Source organism: Panicum hallii, chromosome 2 (genome assembly GCF_002211085.1).
Source record: "Panicum hallii strain FIL2 chromosome 2, PHallii_v3.1, whole genome shotgun sequence".
In the NCBI taxonomy this organism is placed as follows: domain Eukaryota; kingdom Viridiplantae; phylum Streptophyta; class Magnoliopsida; order Poales; family Poaceae; genus Panicum; species Panicum hallii.
Window position 1 is genome coordinate 5,962,749 of NC_038043.1, and position 18,179 is coordinate 5,980,927.

General features: G+C 43.3%; 3 protein-coding genes across 6 annotated transcripts; 2 read left to right on the top strand and 1 right to left on the bottom strand.

The window, feature by feature from the left end:
• Nucleotides 1–1,998: 1,998 nt before the first annotated feature.
• Nucleotides 1,999–8,231, top strand: LOC112881806 (glucose-1-phosphate adenylyltransferase large subunit 4, chloroplastic/amyloplastic-like). Of its 3 annotated transcripts, XR_003226530.1 has the most exons (17): nt 2,089–2,262; nt 2,402–2,548; nt 2,725–2,898; nt 3,011–3,103; nt 3,197–3,280; nt 3,368–3,423; nt 3,748–3,841; nt 4,057–4,169; nt 4,428–4,500; nt 4,608–4,688; nt 4,766–4,852; nt 4,937–5,041; nt 5,577–5,683; nt 5,772–5,832; nt 6,200–6,324; nt 7,807–8,018; nt 8,111–8,231. XR_003226530.1 is itself a non-coding variant. In XM_025946673.1 (16 exons), exons 1-15 carry the CDS (start codon nt 2,089–2,091, stop codon nt 6,299–6,301), a joined length of 1,551 nt encoding a protein of 516 aa, XP_025802458.1. In that variant the 5' UTR covers nt 1,999–2,088; the 3' UTR covers nt 6,302–6,324; nt 7,807–8,210. The 3 variants fall into 3 exon arrangements, 1 of the variants encoding a protein (XP_025802458.1); XM_025946673.1 differs by having other exon boundaries at nt 1,999–2,262; nt 7,807–8,210; XR_003226531.1 differs by lacking the exon at nt 5,772–5,832 and having other exon boundaries at nt 1,999–2,262; nt 5,577–5,730; nt 7,807–8,210.
• A 1-nt stretch (nt 8,232) lies between these two features.
• LOC112881807 lies at nt 8,233–9,087 on the bottom strand. The gene has a single exon (XM_025946674.1). The coding sequence runs from the start codon at nt 8,892–8,894 to the stop codon at nt 8,553–8,555; it is 342 nt and encodes a 113-aa protein (XP_025802459.1). The 5' UTR covers nt 8,895–9,087; the 3' UTR covers nt 8,233–8,552.
• Nucleotides 9,088–15,547: 6,460 nt separating this feature from the next.
• Nucleotides 15,548–18,135, top strand: LOC112881512 (mitochondrial import inner membrane translocase subunit TIM10-like). Of its 2 annotated transcripts, none has more exons than XM_025946243.1 (6): nt 15,548–15,691; nt 15,816–15,872; nt 16,210–16,262; nt 16,573–16,611; nt 16,930–16,999; nt 17,699–18,135. In XM_025946243.1, the coding sequence occupies exons 2-6, from the start codon at nt 15,831–15,833 to the stop codon at nt 17,744–17,746; spliced, it is 252 nt and encodes an 83-aa protein (XP_025802028.1). In that variant the 5' UTR covers nt 15,548–15,691; nt 15,816–15,830; the 3' UTR covers nt 17,747–18,135. The 2 variants fall into 2 exon arrangements, with proteins under 2 accessions (XP_025802028.1, XP_025802029.1); XM_025946244.1 differs by having other exon boundaries at nt 15,819–15,872.
• The last annotated feature ends 44 nt before the right edge of the window (nt 18,136–18,179 follow it).

Genomic DNA, 18,179 nt, shown 5'->3' on the forward strand with positions numbered 1-18,179 from the left:
TTTGTAATACATGAATGTGAGACCTTTTAATGAACGGGGCACAGAATTACCCCCTACTGGAAGACTTTTTATTTGCAGAACTAAGGTGTACAAAAAAATAAGGAACTAACCTCACTCCACCAGTGAAAACACAAAGTCTTTTGATCCAACCGTCACACATACTCGAACACCTTTGGAAAATCAAAGCAGACTAGTAGGATGATAGATTTCAGAGACTTTCTTGGTACCGTCACAGTGAGGGTTATATCTGTCTACCATTTGTGGTATGTTGTCTCTAACTGCTCAACAGACGGGTTTTACCACAATTGATGGAGCTAGCTAAAAATTAATAAGCTGGTATGTTTGATGTTTCCATGATTTGCTGAGAAAGGCATTAGGGCTTGTGGAGGCAACCTATTGTGACCGGGTAGGCAGTTCGATGTTTAGGTATGATGACTAGTTAGAATTTATGTCCATATCTGATATAGCTTAATTGAGATCCAAAGAGGAATCAAGGAAGGCGAAAGGAAACATACCCTCAATTCAAACATATTATGATTTTAGTGATTAATGACAATATAGCCAAAGTGGCTAACATATTGTTTGGAATGAGAGCTTAGATCTCCTAGTTGCATCAAGTAAAATTCCACCAAAGTTGGAATTAAGACTGTATAAAAAAGTAGTTAAATCTCGTGAAAACAGCACACGCGGGATCAAACTTAGACAAATCTCATGAAACATCAATGTCCAGTGATCGACGATTTTGATGTTGTACATGTCAAAGCATTTATATTTACCCATTCTACATTTCTGGATAGTCTTGTGCTTGAAAGATATGCATACAACTGCAACGGTTAGGAAGTAATGAGTAGAAATTCAACATGCACAAAGTCGGATAGATGCTTGCACAGGAGATTTTGTTCAAACAGCGCAAGATTGCACAGTTGAAGATTTTGGCACGTTAGCGATTAAGTTGCACACAACGTAACCGTATCCTTGCACAAGAGTTTCTGTAAACTATTTTAAAATTTTATCACTGCACCAACTAGAAAAACATATTTTTAAAATGCTAAAATCTGTTTCTAAATACTTGTCATCTTTACAAAAGGCAATTTACCTTTTAGGATGAAATGACCAAAAATGCCCTCTTTTAAGTGTTTCTAGAACATCCTATATATTCTTATAATGACAAAATAAAAAAAATGCATGCTGGAATACGTGAATGTGTAAGTACTTAAAAGAAAAGAAGGTTGGCATATTCTTGGCTCCGTGGCCCCACCACACAAGACTAATGATAAAACTTTACGAACACCACGTTTTCTATTAAGTTTGCTTCTATATGCTGGCAGCATGTTAGTACAAATATGTGACGTGGCTGCTAGTGTGGTAAAAACCACCCATTAAACAAGCTTAACGGTGAAAACGGATGGTAATTGTAAGGGTATGTTTCTCTTGTCCACTTCAAATTTCTGAAGGAAAAAAATATGAACGTTTGTAAAAGTTTGACGGTTAAAAACAATTTTTTTCCTTTTTCAAAAGGAGAACTTGATGTACCTACTGTCTCTGGAAGACTGCAGTTAATCGTAATACGGTACTTAGCTAATCCACCTATATTTTTAAGCAAAAATCATCTTATTTCGAGAAAACATATACACACACACACATATATAGGACATTTCCTTTGTTTCCTTTTGAAAAGACAAATTGCCATTTCTTCCCGGCCGCTCGCGCGAGGCACATGCAGCGCCTGGGAGGGGTGAGCGGTGGAACGGGAGCGTGGGGATGGGGGGGAGAGCGCCGAGCTGGGTCACGGCACCGCCAAGCTCTCGTCTCGTGACTCGAGCCACCGCGCGCGGAGCTGGATCCGAAAAACCCCCGTCGCCCGCACGCGCCTCCCCACTCTTCTCGGCTCTCCCCCACCCCACCCGCTCCGTCCCGTCCCGTACAAAACCCCCAGCTGCTCCCCCACTGGCAGAGACACCCCCCCCCCCTCGTGTCCCCGCTCCCCCGCCTGGCCGCGCGCCACCTCGCGTCCTCGCCGTCGCAGTCTCGTCCCCCACCCCCCCCCCCGGGCGCCTCCCGCACGCGCACCGCGGCGCCACGGCCGAGATGGCGTCCCCAGCGGCGGCGCCGCTCGCGGGCGCGGCCTTCCTCCCCGCGCCGCCTCGCCCCGCGCGCCGCGCCTCCACCGCGGCCCCGCGCCGCGCCCGCGCGTCGTCGGTGTCCGCCGCCGCGGCCGCGGCCGCCAGCTGCGTCCTCGCCGACGCCCCCCGGGGGATCAAGGTCAGTCGCGGGCCCGCGTGTTCCGAGGAATCGGACACCGCTAAGGCGCCTAGGCCACGCGCGCTGGTTCTGGAGCGTGTCGTGATCTGCGTCGCGTCCCGTGTCGCTCACATGTTCGGGTTGTGGTCTGTGCTTCCAGATGGAGCAGGCGGAAGACGCCCAGGCGGCTGCCGCCGCGGCGGCGGCGCGGAGGGACGTCAGCCCGGACACCGTGGCCTCCATCATCCTCGGCGGCGGCGCCGGCACGCGCCTCTTCCCGCTCACGCAGACCAGGGCCAAGCCCGCGGTAATCACCCTCGCTCGTCCTCTCCCTGTTCCTCGATCGCTCGTCATTTGTTCAGCATTAGTGCACGACTTGTGATTGGCCGTCGTGGGTTCCCGTTGCGATCCATGCCATTGATTGAGCTGTGCGATAGCTGCAGTAGATATTCAGACATTCAGTTATCGTATCTCTGCTTTCAGGTGCCCGTTGGGGGATGCTACAGGCTGATCGATATCCCGATGAGCAACTGCATAAACAGCAAGATAAACAAGATCTACGTCCTCACCCAGTTCAACTCCCAGTCTCTCAACCGCCACATCGCGCGGACATACAACTTTGGCGAGGGGGTTGGGTTCAGTGGTGGGTCCGTGGAGGTACGCTCTGGTTCTAACATGCGTCATTGTAAAAGGACCATTTTGGGTTATTGGGACGGGTGAGTTACCGAATTTTCTGATGGTTTGTGATACTCATTGGAACATCGGATAGGTGCTGGCAGCTACCCAGACAGCTGGAGAATCCGGAAAGAAATGGTTCCAGGGAACAGCTGATGCTGTCAGGCAGTTCCTCTGGCTTTTTGAGGTTCTTCTTGGGCCATCTCATATTATATTGCTCTTTTTTTGGTAGTATGCTACCACTTTTTCAGTGTTAACTGTTGCTTCATACTTTGTGAAGGATGCAAGGCTGAAATGTATAGAAAACATACTGATTCTGTCTGGCGATCATCTGTACAGGATGGACTACATGGACTTTGTGCAGGTGTCCTCTCTGTTCCAAGCTGATGCTTTAGGTTCAGTCTTATTTCTCACTGCTTGACAAAGATATGTTATTGTGACTGTTTTGCAGAAGCATGTCGACTCCGGTGCTGATATTTCAGTTGCTTGTGTTCCTATGGATGAGAGGTCATTCACCTTTGCCCCTTGCTCCCTTTTGAATTTGTTCTTTGTCTTGGTACTCAGCTAGCCTTCAGTTGGCTAACAAAGCAACGTGATGTTTAGCTAGCTATCAATACTATACTGTACTGTACTGTTGATTGGCTAGAGCTTGCTTGTCTTATGCTCATTGTTAGTATACGCGCTGGAATGCTTTGGGTATCTCATGCTGCTTTGCATTTTATAAGAACCAGCAAGTAGTCAGTGCACAATGGCCTTGTTTTCTATTGACATATCCCACACTAGCATATTCCCTTCTTGTATTTTATTTATTGCTATCTCATTCACATGCAGTCGAGCTTCTGATTTGGGATTGGTGAAGGCTGACAGGAACGGTCGCATTACTGATTTTCTTGAAAAGCCCAAGGGTGAAAGTTTGAAATCAATGGTACATGCCCTCACACCTACCCTGAATACAAACAACTACTAATCATTTACATGTATAGATTGAAAGCATTTTACCTTTCTTTTGCTAGTTAACATTTTTATTCACGGGGTTTCCTTTTCATGCCTCTGTTCCCCAGCTTCATTTCAGATGCTTCCCTGTGATTTGTTTACTTTATGGAAAAGCTTGTAAATAATCTAAGGTACTCGTTAATGCAGCAAGTGGATATGAGCTTGTTTGGGTTATCCCCAGAGCTTGCAGATAAATACAAATACATGGCTTCAATGGGAATATATGTATTCAAGGCAGATGTTCTCCGAAAGCTTCTGAAGTAAGAATTAGGACTAACTACTGAGAAAGTTTTTCGGTGATCTTTTAAAATTTATTTGCATGAAAGAGCAATGTATCGGTGGTGCGTAACAAACATAAATTTTTTCAGAGAAGCCACATAATTGTTACCCCTTCTGACTTGTAAGACATAGGGATTATTTTGCATCTTTGTGATTTCTCCATGCACCTTCATTCGTGTTTTGATGCAGTTGTGGGGCGATGAAACTTACGTTCTTTATTTGTTGTGCATCTTTATTAGAGGCCATTATCCTACAGCTAATGATTTTGGCTCAGAAGTTATTCCAATGGCTGCAAAAGACTATGATGTGCAGGTATTTATGTGCTAAAGTCCTTCAAAATCCAAAATGAACATACAATACCCATTATTAGTTTTCATGAACACATGATTCTGAATAACATATTCTTCTGTTGGTTCCAGGCTTATTTGTTCAATGGTTACTGGGAAGATATTGGAACAATAAAGTCTTTCTTTGAAGCAAACCTTGCTCTCACTGATCAGGTTTACTTTTCGGTTGACATCATTTCCAGCTATAATATTTCTGTGAAGGATAATTATATCATCTATTATCTTTGCAGTCTCCCAACTTCTATTTTTACGATCCTGTGAAGCCCATTTTCACATCTCCTAGATTTTTACCTCCAACCAGGGTAGAAGATTGCAAAGTCAGATTCTCCTACCAGCTATACATCATTTCGTTGTTAATGCATTACCTTGCAGGCTTGCTTGATATATCTATTTCTGTGCAGGTTTTGAACTCTATAGTTTCACATGGCTGCTTTCTAACAGAGTGCAGTGTTGAGCACTCTGTCATTGGTATCCGCTCTAGATTAGAACCAGGGGTGCAGCTTAAGGTAAAGTATTGTGTATTTCTAATTTTACGCAGTTCCAAAGCAAATCCAAAACTTACCTGAGCGAGGGAGCATGCGAGTGGTGGGTAGGTGGGGAAAAAGTTACCGCTTACCCCTTGGCACTCAAATTGCATGGCTGATCATCATAATTTTTTTGAGAAGTAACTACTGCTTAATGCTTATTGGTGATAATTAGAAATGCTAAGTAAATCATCAGATGGTGGAGCCCAGCTTGTAACCGCAGCCGCCAAATTAGTACTTTGCAGTGCCTATCTATTTTTCTTTGTTTTCTGTAATGTACATATTTGTCGCAATTTCACCATGCATCGTTGAGCATATATGAATTCTGATGTTTAGCATTTTGGTGCCAATTTTGTAACCTTTTATAGTTTGGAAGCCACCTTAGTTAATTGCTGAATTTTCTGTGCTAATGAGATTGATAATATCTAGTATTATAATGGATGATTTCTTTTTTATTTTTGAATATTATGAGTTGCTTATTTTTTCCGAGTATATTGATCAATCTAAACTGGTTTAGGACACTATGATGATGGGAGCAGATTATTACCAGACTGAAGCAGAGAGATTTTCTGAACTATCAGATGGAAAAGTTCCAGTTGGTGTTGGAGAAAACACTACCATAAGGTTATTTTTCATGTACTCATGTATAAAGTATAAACTTGGTTGCACAGGTATTATGCACATTCCTTTGACTTGGAGTTTTGTTATACAGGAACTGTATCATTGACAAAAATGCACGAATCGGGAAGAATGTTGTCATTATGAACTCAGATGTATGACGCCCCCCTCCTTTAGAAATGTTATGTATTAATTATTGACCAAAGCCCTTCAAATTCAAACATACAATGCACTTCAATATTTGTTAGTTCACTTCCTTAGCCATTTATTGATGAAATAAGATGAGTTGAGGAAGTGAACTATTAATACAATGCTTAGACTTTCTTAATTTGAGTAGATTGACTTATTTATTGGTCAATGATTCGTAGATTTCATCCTTATTTGGTTAATTATGAATAACAGAGTATGCCAGCTTTAATGCATGGGAACTTACTTCATTGTTTGTGTTCATGCTATGAAATTATTTGCTGTATAAAATTTCAGGACTAGATGTTCACAGTATTCCCTTGCTTGTGAATGCAGAATGTGCAAGAAGCAGACAGGCCAGCGGAAGGATTTTATATTCGTTCTGGGATAACTGTGGTGCTTAAAAATGCAGTGATTCCAGACGGTACAACTATTTAGAAGATCGTAGGAACTATCTGCAGGTAAGCGCATTCAAAAAAGGAAAAAATTCAATTAGAGGGCATTGTGAACTCAATGCTTTGGATATACATGAGATCTATTATTATGGCCAAAATTTTCTTCGAGCTGTGCATAGTGAAATAAGATTATTCTGATTATTCTGATATGACAGAGATGGTTAGTATTGGCTTCTAACAACTAGAAATATTCCAAGCCTTGTCTGAATGGAACTGCACATGATAATTTCAGTACAAATAAACATCATCGTAAAGTTCGTTAGAGAAAGAATGCTGTGTATACAGTCTAGAATTATGGGCTTATAAACAAGTCAAATCTTCAGATAAAGAATGTAGAATTTTGATAGGTAGTAGCTGTCTACTATTAGCACCACCTCAAAATTGCATCCGACAAGAAGTAAAATCTATTTTTAATTGTTGACCAATAAATAAGTCAATCTACTCAAATTAAAAATATTCATAGCTGTGGAAGGTTGGCATCACATTACTTGCCTGTATCTTGGGTACCTTCCTGTGCAATAAATACTCCCAGACACCTTATCCATGTAATTTATGGCCGAAAGGAGTAAATGTTCAGCCTGGCCTACACCTACAGATCCTCACTTCTTCAGACTGTGCCACAGCCTAAAGCTCGGGAAATAAAAACTCTCTGTGTTTGAAATTACAAGGCTTATTTTGTTTCACTAGGACAAGACTTTAACAAATAATTGTTCTATTAATACATAATTTTGTGACAAAAAAATGACATTATTAGATCTGTATTAAAAATACTTATGATTATAGTTTTGTGTCCCATATGTAAAATATTTGGAGTAATCATAAGTCAAATTCTTTTCCTGATGAAATGAAAAGCGCCTTGTGAAAAAAACAGAGAGTAGAAGTGATGTGTCCATTACTAGTCTGTTCACATTTAATGTAATGATGATCGCACCCTTAAACGTCATTCATGCTTTAAAATAGTATGGCAGAGGAAAGATTTGTATGGCCAATTTCAAATAGAGTCCAGCTGGCATTCTATTAAACTTTCTTCTGAACAAAACATGAACAGCGAATAAATCTCACTAGTTACCAAAGTCGTGCTGATAAATTGCTGCAAAGATCCATGTATGGTGTGAGGTGATGCAGTTGGCATGTTTACATGGTTATATTCGTTGTATCTTGTTTGTACCCTATGATATGTGAAAACTATATAGTCCATATGAGGTACGCACAACTTGGCCTCAGTAGTACATACTTAGAGATGATGACATAGTTGGTACCTAAAGCTGTCCGATTACAAAAAAATATCTAACTTTGACAGTTTAAAATTGGTTGAAATAGGGCTCAGGGTAGAGATAATTTCTTCTTGTTCTGATTCTAGTCTTGCCTATGAACCATTGGTGAATGTTTTTGTTCCTTTTTAGATTTTTGTTACTAGATGCAATACCTGGTACTCCTTTGAAATTATGCTTTGTCACTGAGTCATAAATCCATGCCTGCAAATTGCAGAATGCCAATCGCTCAATGAAGTGTTACCTCTGGAACACGCCATTGAAGCTCGCAGCAGAGTTTGATGCCGATGCAGTGAATAAAACCTCAACGGCACAAATGATCACAAGACGGGTCGGTGCAGCTAAGAACCGTGGATGGAGGCACAGAGCTCCTGCAGCTGCGACACACCAGCAGTCCGGCAGTATGGCCAGACCATGAGACAGTTGCAGGTTCTTTCATAAGCTTCAGCTAGTGCTGGCGCATCACAGCGCCAACTTTGTTTTTTTTGAAGTATAATTTACGTAAGTAATTGTACATGTAGAGGCAGAGATAGCTACAGCGCGAGTGGGAACATGGTATAGTGCATTATATAAGGAACATAGTAGCAAATAAAGGGCGTTTCTGTCCCCTTTTCTTTAATTCAGAATGATCCCCATTTGTGCAGATGAACCAAGTATAAGGAGTTATGTAACTGGTTAACTTTTGCAAGCAAGAGTTTGCAGGGGATCCATGCCTCTGACGACCATAATGATGAGACTGGATGTACTAGCATATGTTACTTTACATAAGCCACATCCTGCTTCCAGAGCACAAAATTGCTAATCTTGGTGATCAAAAGCCACCAGCGAACCTGCGTGGGGGGAAAAAAACTTCCGCTGGTGCATTGAAGATGGTGCCCTTATTAGGGTGCTAGTATAAGCAATGGTATAAGCGCATTACAATGGAGACGGCTGAACCAGATTTGATCTGTGTTCGCGAGCCTTTCACTCTTTCTTGGGGAAGAGCCCGCCGAGGCTGAACCCGCCGCTGCCGCCGCTCTGCCCGGCCGCCGGCTTGCCGGCGGCTTTCCTCGGCGCGGGGGCCCTGCCCTCCACCTTGTTCAGGATGGGGTCCGTCTCCAGCAGCTGCTCCTCCTTGTACAGCGCGCCGAAGATGGCGTCGAACAGGCCCTTCTCCTCCGCCTTCGCCGCCGCAGCCGCGACCGCCTTCGTCGCGGCGGGGACGGTGCGCGCGGTGGGCGGGTGCGCCGCGCGGCGGCCCAGGCTCCGGCCGGCCGGCGACGCCGCGGCCGGCGCGACCGTGCCGAAGCCCACTGATGATGCCATGGCTGGCTGCGAGAGGAGTGTGCGGAAGCGGGGCAAGAATTTGCTGTGGCGTTTCGGGCTTTCTTTTCCGGCTCTTGTATCTGGCCCGGAGGCTCGTGGCGTCCACAGGCGGCTTATCCGCACCTGCACAGCTCGATCAGTTCACTGTGATCTCACCGACCGACCTGTGATGCGGTTCTCGCGGTAGTTTGTGGGTGGCAGAATATCTGTGATAGGTGCTAGTTGCATGGCATGGCACTTGAGTTTTCCTTCCTCTTGCCTTCTGGAGTAACTTCTTGTTACCTCTCTTTCTCGTCACTTTCGTCTTCAGATTTTGAACTTTGGCGCTTTCTTTCTGTCCTCGGGTTGCTGCTTCCTCACGGTTGTGCGGTTGGTTCCCCTTCTTCCCCTTTAGTTTTGGCGCCTGTGCTTTGTTTTTATTTCCTTGTGATTTTGTTCCGTGGTTCGGACGTTGCTACGCTTGTTGTTCGCTTGCCGTTCTGCAGATGAACCTTCTTGTTTGTAGCTTCGCTGTTGATTCGAATCCATCTTTCCCTTTTCGTTTAAGGCATGCCTTCATTTTTTTTTGTTTTATTTTTCTTTCTGCCATATTTTGAGGTAGGGGTCATGGGTTTTTGGATTCGTCTGTGTTGCAGGCTCTGCTGATTCGTTTGTTGCTTCGTTTATGTTGATGGCAGCTACAGCTTCTCTCTTTAGGTTTGTCTCCCGTCCTGTTTCCGCCTCTCTCTTCCTGTCTACATTTTCAGCTTCTGACTTTAGACTGGGAATTATTTGTGGCTGTTTACTTTGGCTTCCTTTTTACCTCGAGTTTATAATTTCTCCTTTATTTAAAGTGTTGCTTTCCTGTCGTCAGGTTACTGCACTTATTTTCAACAATGAACAACATAACTTGTTGAAGATCCAGAAGTAGTTGCCGAAGCTTTCCAGGAGCAGATGAGAGGTAATTACAAAATGAAATTACCACCACCATATTTCTCTATAATTTCATTCTTACCCACTAATGCAAAGGTAAATGATTTATCTCACCTTTTTCCACAGCGCAAAAAGAATACGAAGATTGGCTAAACAATCCCCCTAAACCAATCATTGGACATAGGGAATACGGCTCATCAGATGTGTGCGTGTGTGTGTGGTGATGGGCTTGGGCCTTGGGCCTTGGGCCTATCGTCACCCTTCGATGCGCTGGCGGCTGGAGTAGAATTTTTTTTAAAAAAGGGTTTAAAAAAAATTAAAATTTGAAAAAGGGGTGGCAGTTGGGAAAAATTTGAAAAATGGGTGCCTCCCGCCCGATCATCGGGCGGGAGGCGTGGGGCCGGGGACATCCCGCCCAACCAGAGGGCGGGATGCTCAAAAAGCTTTTTGCAGGCCCCTCCCGAGGGCCCCTTCGCGAATAAGAAAGTTTCTTATTCGCGAAGGGGTCCCTGAGGCAGCATCCCGCCCGGCCAGAGGGCGGGAGGCATCCCGCCCGGCCAGTGGGCGGGATGTTGAGAGCCATTTTTTTTGTTATTTTCCTTTGGAATTTATGATTTACAATCTATTTGAAATTCAGACTGTTTTCAAATGCAATATTGATTCGCCATACTCTTTTGTGTACATATAAAATTTTAATTCAATTTTACGAAGAAGATTGCTCTATCTAAAATTCGTATGAAGATGGTTAAACGATAACGTTTTGCAACGTAGAATCCGAATATTACGACAGTATGATAGATCAACCGATTAAAAAGAAAATAGTATCATACAAAAACAGTTCAAATATAAAAAGTTCACCAAATCAGGAGTATCTACTCCGCATGTCCCGGACCTCGCGCTCTCTTGGGCCTCTCGCCCCTAGTCCTAGGCCGTCGACGTATGTGGTCCTCCGAGTACGTAAATGCATTTGGAGCACGGTGAGGACGAGGCGGAGGAGGTGCAGGTGTGAAGGGGTCATCCTGGGACTGTGCACCTGGAGCGTCATATGTCTGGGATGGACCAATGATGTCAGGCTCGGCGCCGCCGCCCACCAGCTCTGACCAAGTGGCGGAGCCGCCCTCCCAGTCGTCCTAGTCCGGCACACCGAATGGACCACCGTATGCAGGAGCTCCCGTCGACCATGCATGCTGAGCATAGCCATAAGAGTACGGTGCAGCTAGCCTCGAGCCTGACGGGAGAGACGTTCCTGGAGCATAGGCGCCAAACGTCTGAGGCTCCATTCTTGCAGGAGGAGATCCCATTGCCGTCGAGTGCATGACTACAAAAAGAAATGAAATTAGTCGTGTAAATCATAGGTGATTGAAATGGCAATTATGAAGAACTTACAGCTTGAACTAGCGGCAGTACCGCTGGACGCTGCGTGCGGTGCTGTAGAGGTCGACGGGCCAGCTGTGTACACGTGGGCGGACGCATGAGATGAACTGGAGGTCCCCACGTCGTCTCTGTCGCGACACGTCAGTGCACGTAACGCTCGCGTCAAGCTATCTTGAATCTTACGGAAGCTGTCCTTGTAGCATGCCTCCGGTACACGCACTCCACGTTCAATCAACGTGATCTGAGATGTAGCTTCGACCTCCGCGAAATTGATCAGATCGATCTGCATACGTAATGGGATGCATATTACTATTAGTATCGATCTTTTAGAAAAAAGATTTAATAATTCAAGTTGCGAAACACGTACCGCGCCACGCTGGTCCTAATCACGGTACGAGGGATACGTGTCAGAAATGGTCGGCTGGTGCTGATCCTCCGCGTCATGAATACGTGAAAGAGTGACGTACGGACGCGTGCGAAGGAGGTACCAGCGGAGGTATGCGTCGTATGACGCGTCCGTGTGTGGGTGCCATTCGTCCCACACATCGTCACGTGCGTGAAGCCACCCTTGCACGTACCCCTGCATCTTGACGACCCAGTTCACCTCGTTGGCATGATATCCCCTGCGCGAATATCTGTTGCGAACATTTGAAATTCAACATTGCTTTATGATAACGAATATATAAGTCATACAAAACGAGTTATCACAAACTTACTCGTGTACGTTGCGCGGCACGGCCTGGAACGCTCGAGGTACGAGAGGAAACTGCTGTCGTCGCCCGAACTGTCTCATCACACGCTCGACGCAGTACGGCTCGACGAGAATATCGAACACTAGGTTCGCCTTTGTCAGCCAGTACTCCTCGTCACGCGTGCAGAGGGAAGACAACCCATACGGCGCACGTGTCTGGATAGCCGCAGCGGTGTACGGTGTCCAGATGACATCCTGTATATTTTGCATTGTGGTTACAATTATCTTACACGCTATACATTAGTTTCGTAAAAAAATATAAAGTATCACCTGTCAAGCCAGCGGTCGTTCAGGTGCAACAACTCCTTTGCTACACGAGGGCGCAACTCGTGAAGCTCCTGCCCCTCCACCGCAGCTAGGTACGACCTGTGCCGTTCATCGATGTGCGCGTCAAGGAGCTCTGGTGTCTGCACCATATCTATATAAAAAATATAAGTACCGTAAGACACATTCCTACAAACAATTGAAAATACTATAAACTATTTATAATAGAACTACCCTACGAAATATTTTTCTAAAAACTATTCAAATTTCTGAAACTTATTCGAAATATAACTACCCTAAGAAATATATCTAAAAACTACTGCAATTATAAAAACTATTCGAAATATAACTACCCTAAGAAATATATCTAAAAACTACTGCAATTATAAAAACTATTCAAAATATAACTACCCTAAGAAATATATCTAAAAACAATTGAAGATACTAAAAACTATTTATAACATAACTACCCTACGAAATATTTCTAAAACTATTCAAATTTCTGAAACCTATTCGAAATATAACTACCCTAAGAAATATATCTAAAAACTACTGCAATTATAAAAACTATTCGAAATATAACTACCCTAACGAATATATCTAAAAACTACTGCAATTATAAAAACTATTCAAAATATAACTATCCTAAGAAATATATCTAAAAATAATTGAAAATACTAAAAACTATTTATTACAGAACTAGCCTAAGAAATATTTCTAAAAGCTATTAAAAATACTGAATTCTACGTATAACCACTCTAACAAATATTCGTAAAAAATAATTAATAATTATACCTCCAAACCGACGTGTGGACAGGGCTTCGCCGCTTCCTCTCCTCTCCTCCTCTCCTCTCCTCTCCTCCTTTTTCTTTTTTGTTGATTTTTGATGAATTTTATGAGAATTAGGGGGTGGGGGGGGGCTTAAATAGGTGGTGGGGAGACATCCGGCCCGTTGGAAGGGCGGGTTGCCGCTCCCGGCGACCTCCCGCCTGTTGGGGGGGCGGGATGCCCCTCGCCAGAACGTCCCGCCCCCTGGGAGGGCGGGATGTCCCTCGGGGGACCTCCCGCCTGTTGGAACGGCTGGAGGCCCAGAACGTCCCGCCCGTTGGGCGGGCGGGAGGTCCCTCGAAAGACCCCCCGCCCGTTGGAACGGCGGGATGTTGCCTATTTTCGCGAAGAGGCCCCTGCGAAGAGGTTTTCCTCCCCCCGCCGGCCCCCCGCCCGTTGGGTGGGCGGCAACTCTCATCCCGCCCTTTCATTGGGCGGGAGGCCCCCATTTTTCGAAATATTCCAAACCGGCACCCCTTTTTCAAATTTTAATTTCTTTTTAACCCTTTCTTAAAAAGAATTCGCTGGAGTAGTAGTCGAAAGAAAAAAGGAGAAAATTATTGCTTCTTGCTCTCTCTTCAGATATGTACCAGAGGTTACCTCGACTCCACCGAGCAACCAGGGGTTGTATTAATAGTGAATGATTACTACACAGTAGATAACAAATTATATATAAATTCAAATTTTTATCCTTTCCTCTTATAAAAATATATATCTCTTCTCATTGTACCATAAGAGTTGCTTTTTTTATTAATATAACCACTCACTAAATTCATGATTTTACAGATTGCTATCGCGAACCTTGGGAATGGAAACGCAATTGCTAAATACTCCCGCCGTCACAAAAAGTAAGTCATTCTTTGATTCAAAATTTATCTAAAAAAGTCGTTTTACACTATTTGGTAGGTGCATGTGCATGTGCATGCACCAAGCAATTAATACTAAATATGGCTAATAAATAGGGCAAACAAGGTTATTTTACCTCCATATTAATCTGTTATAAATTTTCTAGGATGACTTAACTTTTAGAATGGAGGGAGTAGGTGACCATATACAACACTACATTTTTACTGAATTCTATTACTACCGTCCAAATTTAAGTACCAATCATATTATATACAATTTAATAGATACTCCTCCTATCCTCAAGTAACTGTCGTCGATAGTTTCTGTGCCTAAAGTTTGACTCGATTTGTAGAAAATACGTGCAATATTTGTATCTCCAATAAATTTATTGAAAACTAGATTCAAATATCTATCTAATGATATTAATTATGTACCATAAATATTAATATTTTTAATATATATTTAGTCAAAGTTATTTCTCGGGAAGCGAAAATGATAGATATTTAGGTACGGAGGGAGTACATGCTATTCTTGTGTCACCAGGTGCGACCACTACATCATCAATCAAGTGCTAGAATGAGCAATCATCTCTGCTTGACGCTGTCACCCAAGTAGTTTCTACTCCTGCATCAATCATGTCAAAGAATGAAGCAAACATCTCTGCCCCATGGTGTCACCCTTGTAGTTTCCATCGTACCTTGTAAACCATCTTTCTTCGCAAGAAGCTTAACTGTAATAAGTATAGAATCACTGTGCCTTTATTCTTATCACACGCTTGTACCTATATATGTAATATACTTCTATCGCTTCCTAAGTACTTTTAATTATTACCGTATTTTACATATTATTATCCACTCGCACGCATGGACGTGTGTCAATCACTAGTGGATTTTACTCCAGAAAGGCAGTATAAAACAGGAAAGACAGGCTCTGTACTCGGGTCTCCTGACAGGATGCATGCACATCTGTTTTTTTTAGCATCACCTATGGGCTTTGCTACTGTACTCCGATTACCTTTTAGGAGGTAAGAGTTCAAATAAATCTTAGCCCTTGAATATTAGGAGAAACAAACTAAATAACTAATTAATTGAGGGAAAAAATCAGCCGGCTATCCTACCTGCATGCTGCTTCCGTGGATCTAGCAGGGGCCTGCATGTTAATTTGCATGCATGAAAATACGCAATACGGGTACGGCGATAAGTGAGTTTGCGAAATGACACAGTGGTAGTACAGAGAGAGTATCGAAGTATCGGATACTGGTACGGCTGGATTAGTGAAGTAGACAGCAGCCAATTCGTGCTCCAAATATCAGTGCCCTCACCTGTCCCGATCCTCCTGATCAGGCCAGGGCTAGCTTCACTATTTCCTTCCCTTCCACTATGGCTCGCCAAATGTGCGAGGGGCCAGCGCCCTCTCTCGCTTCCAGAAAATCTGTACTAGGGAAGTGTACGGCTTGTAGAATTCGAGCACTTCGAGGACTAGGATCTTGCAAGACTCGCCGCCCCTGTCTTGCCAGAATCCAAGTCCACCCAGGAATTTTGGCTTGGTCATCTCGTCCCATGCGACCCAACATCTGTTGCAAGGCCCCAATTCGACACAAGGCCCCTTCTTCTATGGGCCCCCAGGGGCTTCTGGTCCACATCACCTTTTCTCCCTCCAGCAAACACCCCCCCCCCCCCCCTGCTTCGATCAGTTCCTCTTCTTCCTCCGCCGCCTGCAACGCGGGGATACCCTAGCACTGGTGGCTGCCCATTCCGCGATCCCGCCGCTGGCAGCCCCAGCCCTTTGGCCCCACTTCCCGCTTCGCTCGTGGTTCTATCTGGTAAGCTGCCCTCGGATCTCCGGTGTCTCTCTTCTCCCTTTGGGTTCTAGGCTTTCGGCTATGGTGTTTATTGGATCTTAGATTGGCCCGATCCCCTGACTGCTTGCCGTGTGTTCCTCTCTAGAAGTGAGCCGCAGCCATGGCCGCAGGTGGTGCGCCGACTAACTTTCAGAAGGAGCAGGTGCGTCCCTATTTTTATTTATTTACTTTTTGCAGATTACCATGCCCAAGTTCAGATTATATCTTTGATGCGCTCCATGTGATTTGCGGAAACAAGTATTTGCTGATTTCGCTCGAAAGAAATGGCATGCCAAATTAGTTCTTCTGAAGAGAATTGTGTCTTAAGATCGATTCGTCACCTTAGGTCGCCGAGATTTTTCAACCTTGTTTTGCTGGAATGCTTTATTCTGTATTTACCTGTGTACTGCTTCTGCAAGTAAACAATGGCATTCAGACTTGTTTTCACTATATTACAATTGGAGCTTTTCTGAAATAATTGATTGTATATGTCCCAATAGATGTTTGGAATGGCAGAGAAAGAGATGGAGTACAGGGTTGATATTTTCAATCGGTGAGTGGTTTCAGATCCCAATGTTTGTTTGCTTCTATCTTTCACTACATCAGGAACCTTGAGGTTTTATGCATCAGCTGAAGTCCAGTTTCCTCCGGATACCAGTAAAACTTTTTTTCCTTCTGACTGACAATCCTTTTTGTCATGAGCAAGGACCTGGATGGCCCTGAACCTAGTGGACTGCCCATGACATTTTGTTCTTAAATCAAAAAATTATGAAAGTGATTGTAGTAATGCAGTATTATACTTGAACTCTATGGATGTTTTTCTATGTCAGTTCGTCTAATGTTCCATGTTTCGCTATTTGCAGGCTTACGCAGACATGTTTCGACAAGTGCATTGCGAACAGGTACAGCTAAATTTAGCATATATTCATTGTCCTGTAGTTATGCTATAAGTTACTGTTTCATCTGTGCCCTTCTTTAATAATAGCATTCATATATGTGGATATTATTTTGATTGTTGTACGTGCTTCCGTAAATCCATTTGTGATATGAAGATAATCATATGCGCTATAGTTAAAATATTTGAGACACAACTAGCACAGAACGCCTCCCAACATCAAAATGTACATTCTTGGATTCATTGCCATGGTGTCAGTGAGTGCATGAACTGATATTAATTACATGTGATTGATTGATTCCGATTATATTCACTGTATCTCTAGGCACAAAGAAGTTGAGCTGAATATGGGTGAGAATAGCTGCATTGATCGATGTGTTTCCAAGTATTGGCAGGCAAGTTTGTTTCTGTGTTCGTGATCCATTTCACACTGGTGTTTATCTGGTTTCCTGCAGTTTTACATGCTCCATTTCACATAGAGTGTTATATATGGTTTCCTGCAGCGTTCGAGGAAAAAAAAATCTAGTTTCCTGCAGTTTTACATGCTTTTATTAGTGAAGAGATAGTGTGTCCATGATGAACTAGTTTAAAAAATGTGAAATGCTGAATTTGTAGACTTCTGTACTATTGCGCTTTTGCTTACGGTTGAGACTCATATTTGCTGTTTTAGTATTGATGTTTATAGACTAGTGCTTGGGGGGGGGGGGGGAGCAAACTCTTTTCAGTGCTTTTCATATGATTTCTATGGAACAATCATCTATGATTGTTTCTTAATGTTTCTACCTCAAAAGGTAGTCTGCTTTCTTTTCCTTTGGGATTTATGTCTAAGAAGCAAATAAATTTGGTAATATAAATTTCTTTTCATGTTCTAGCATGTAGTTACATGGTTCAACTTGTTTGCATGTATCTACCATGCCTTTGTATTAATTCGAGCATAAAATAATTCACAATAGATACTTAAGGCTCTCTATCTCTGTTTGCTTCAGTCTTCAATCGGTACAGAAACTAGAATTACTGGCATGTCATGTGATTAACCTTCACTTTCCCCTCAGTGCAGTTCATATCTCATTGTTCTTTCTGAATCTCTTCTTCAGGTGACTAGTCTAGTTGGACAGCTTCTTGGAACTCTCCCTAAACCGTGAAGTGAGATGTAATTTCATTTTGCGGTGCAAGTCTTCGATTTTGGTTCCTAGGTTTGACAGATTACTAAGCAAACCAGTACTAGAGAAGTTTGGAAAAAAACCAACATGTGAGGTTTCTGGTACCAAATTCTGCATGTACCGTGCGTGTTGAGCTTGAAAGCAACATGGCATTTACTCTTATCCGGGCAAACTTGTAGCCTTACTGAGGGGATAAGCTATGTTTCTAGCATTTTACATAACTGGTCTTCCCCTGTTCCTAGTTGCATACCTATTGTGTCATTGGTTGTAGATGTTGGTCATTTTGTATCGTTGGCATATTATGTGTGTCGCCATGCTGTCTAGTTGTCTGAGTTTGATGTTGGATTGAACAACGAGCACCAGAATTTGCACGTTGTTACTTGACAAAATGGTGGTTTTACCCTTGATTCTAAAC

Bases quoted from the DNA above. Each gene is read 5' to 3' on its own strand.
- LOC112881806 (XM_025946673.1), top strand. From the start codon at position 2,089: ATGGCGTCCCCAGCGGCGGCGCCGCTCGCGGGCGCGGCCTTCCTCCCC. The intron at 2,549-2,724 runs GTAATCACCCTC...CTCTGCTTTCAG, and splicing joins AGACCAGGGCCAAGCCCGCG to GTGCCCGTTGGGGGATGCTA. The intron at 4,170-4,427 runs GTAAGAATTAGG...CATCTTTATTAG, and splicing joins GTTCTCCGAAAGCTTCTGAA to AGGCCATTATCCTACAGCTA.
- LOC112881807 (XM_025946674.1), bottom strand. From the start codon at position 8,894: ATGGCATCATCAGTGGGCTTCGGCACGGTCGCGCCGGCCGCGGCGTCG.
- LOC112881512 (XM_025946243.1), top strand. From the start codon at position 15,831: ATGGCCGCAGGTGGTGCGCCGACTAACTTTCAGAAGGAGCAG. The intron at 16,612-16,929 runs GTACAGCTAAAT...CTGTATCTCTAG, and splicing joins GACAAGTGCATTGCGAACAG to GCACAAAGAAGTTGAGCTGA. The intron at 17,000-17,698 runs GCAAGTTTGTTT...TCTCTTCTTCAG, and splicing joins GTGTTTCCAAGTATTGGCAG to GTGACTAGTCTAGTTGGACA.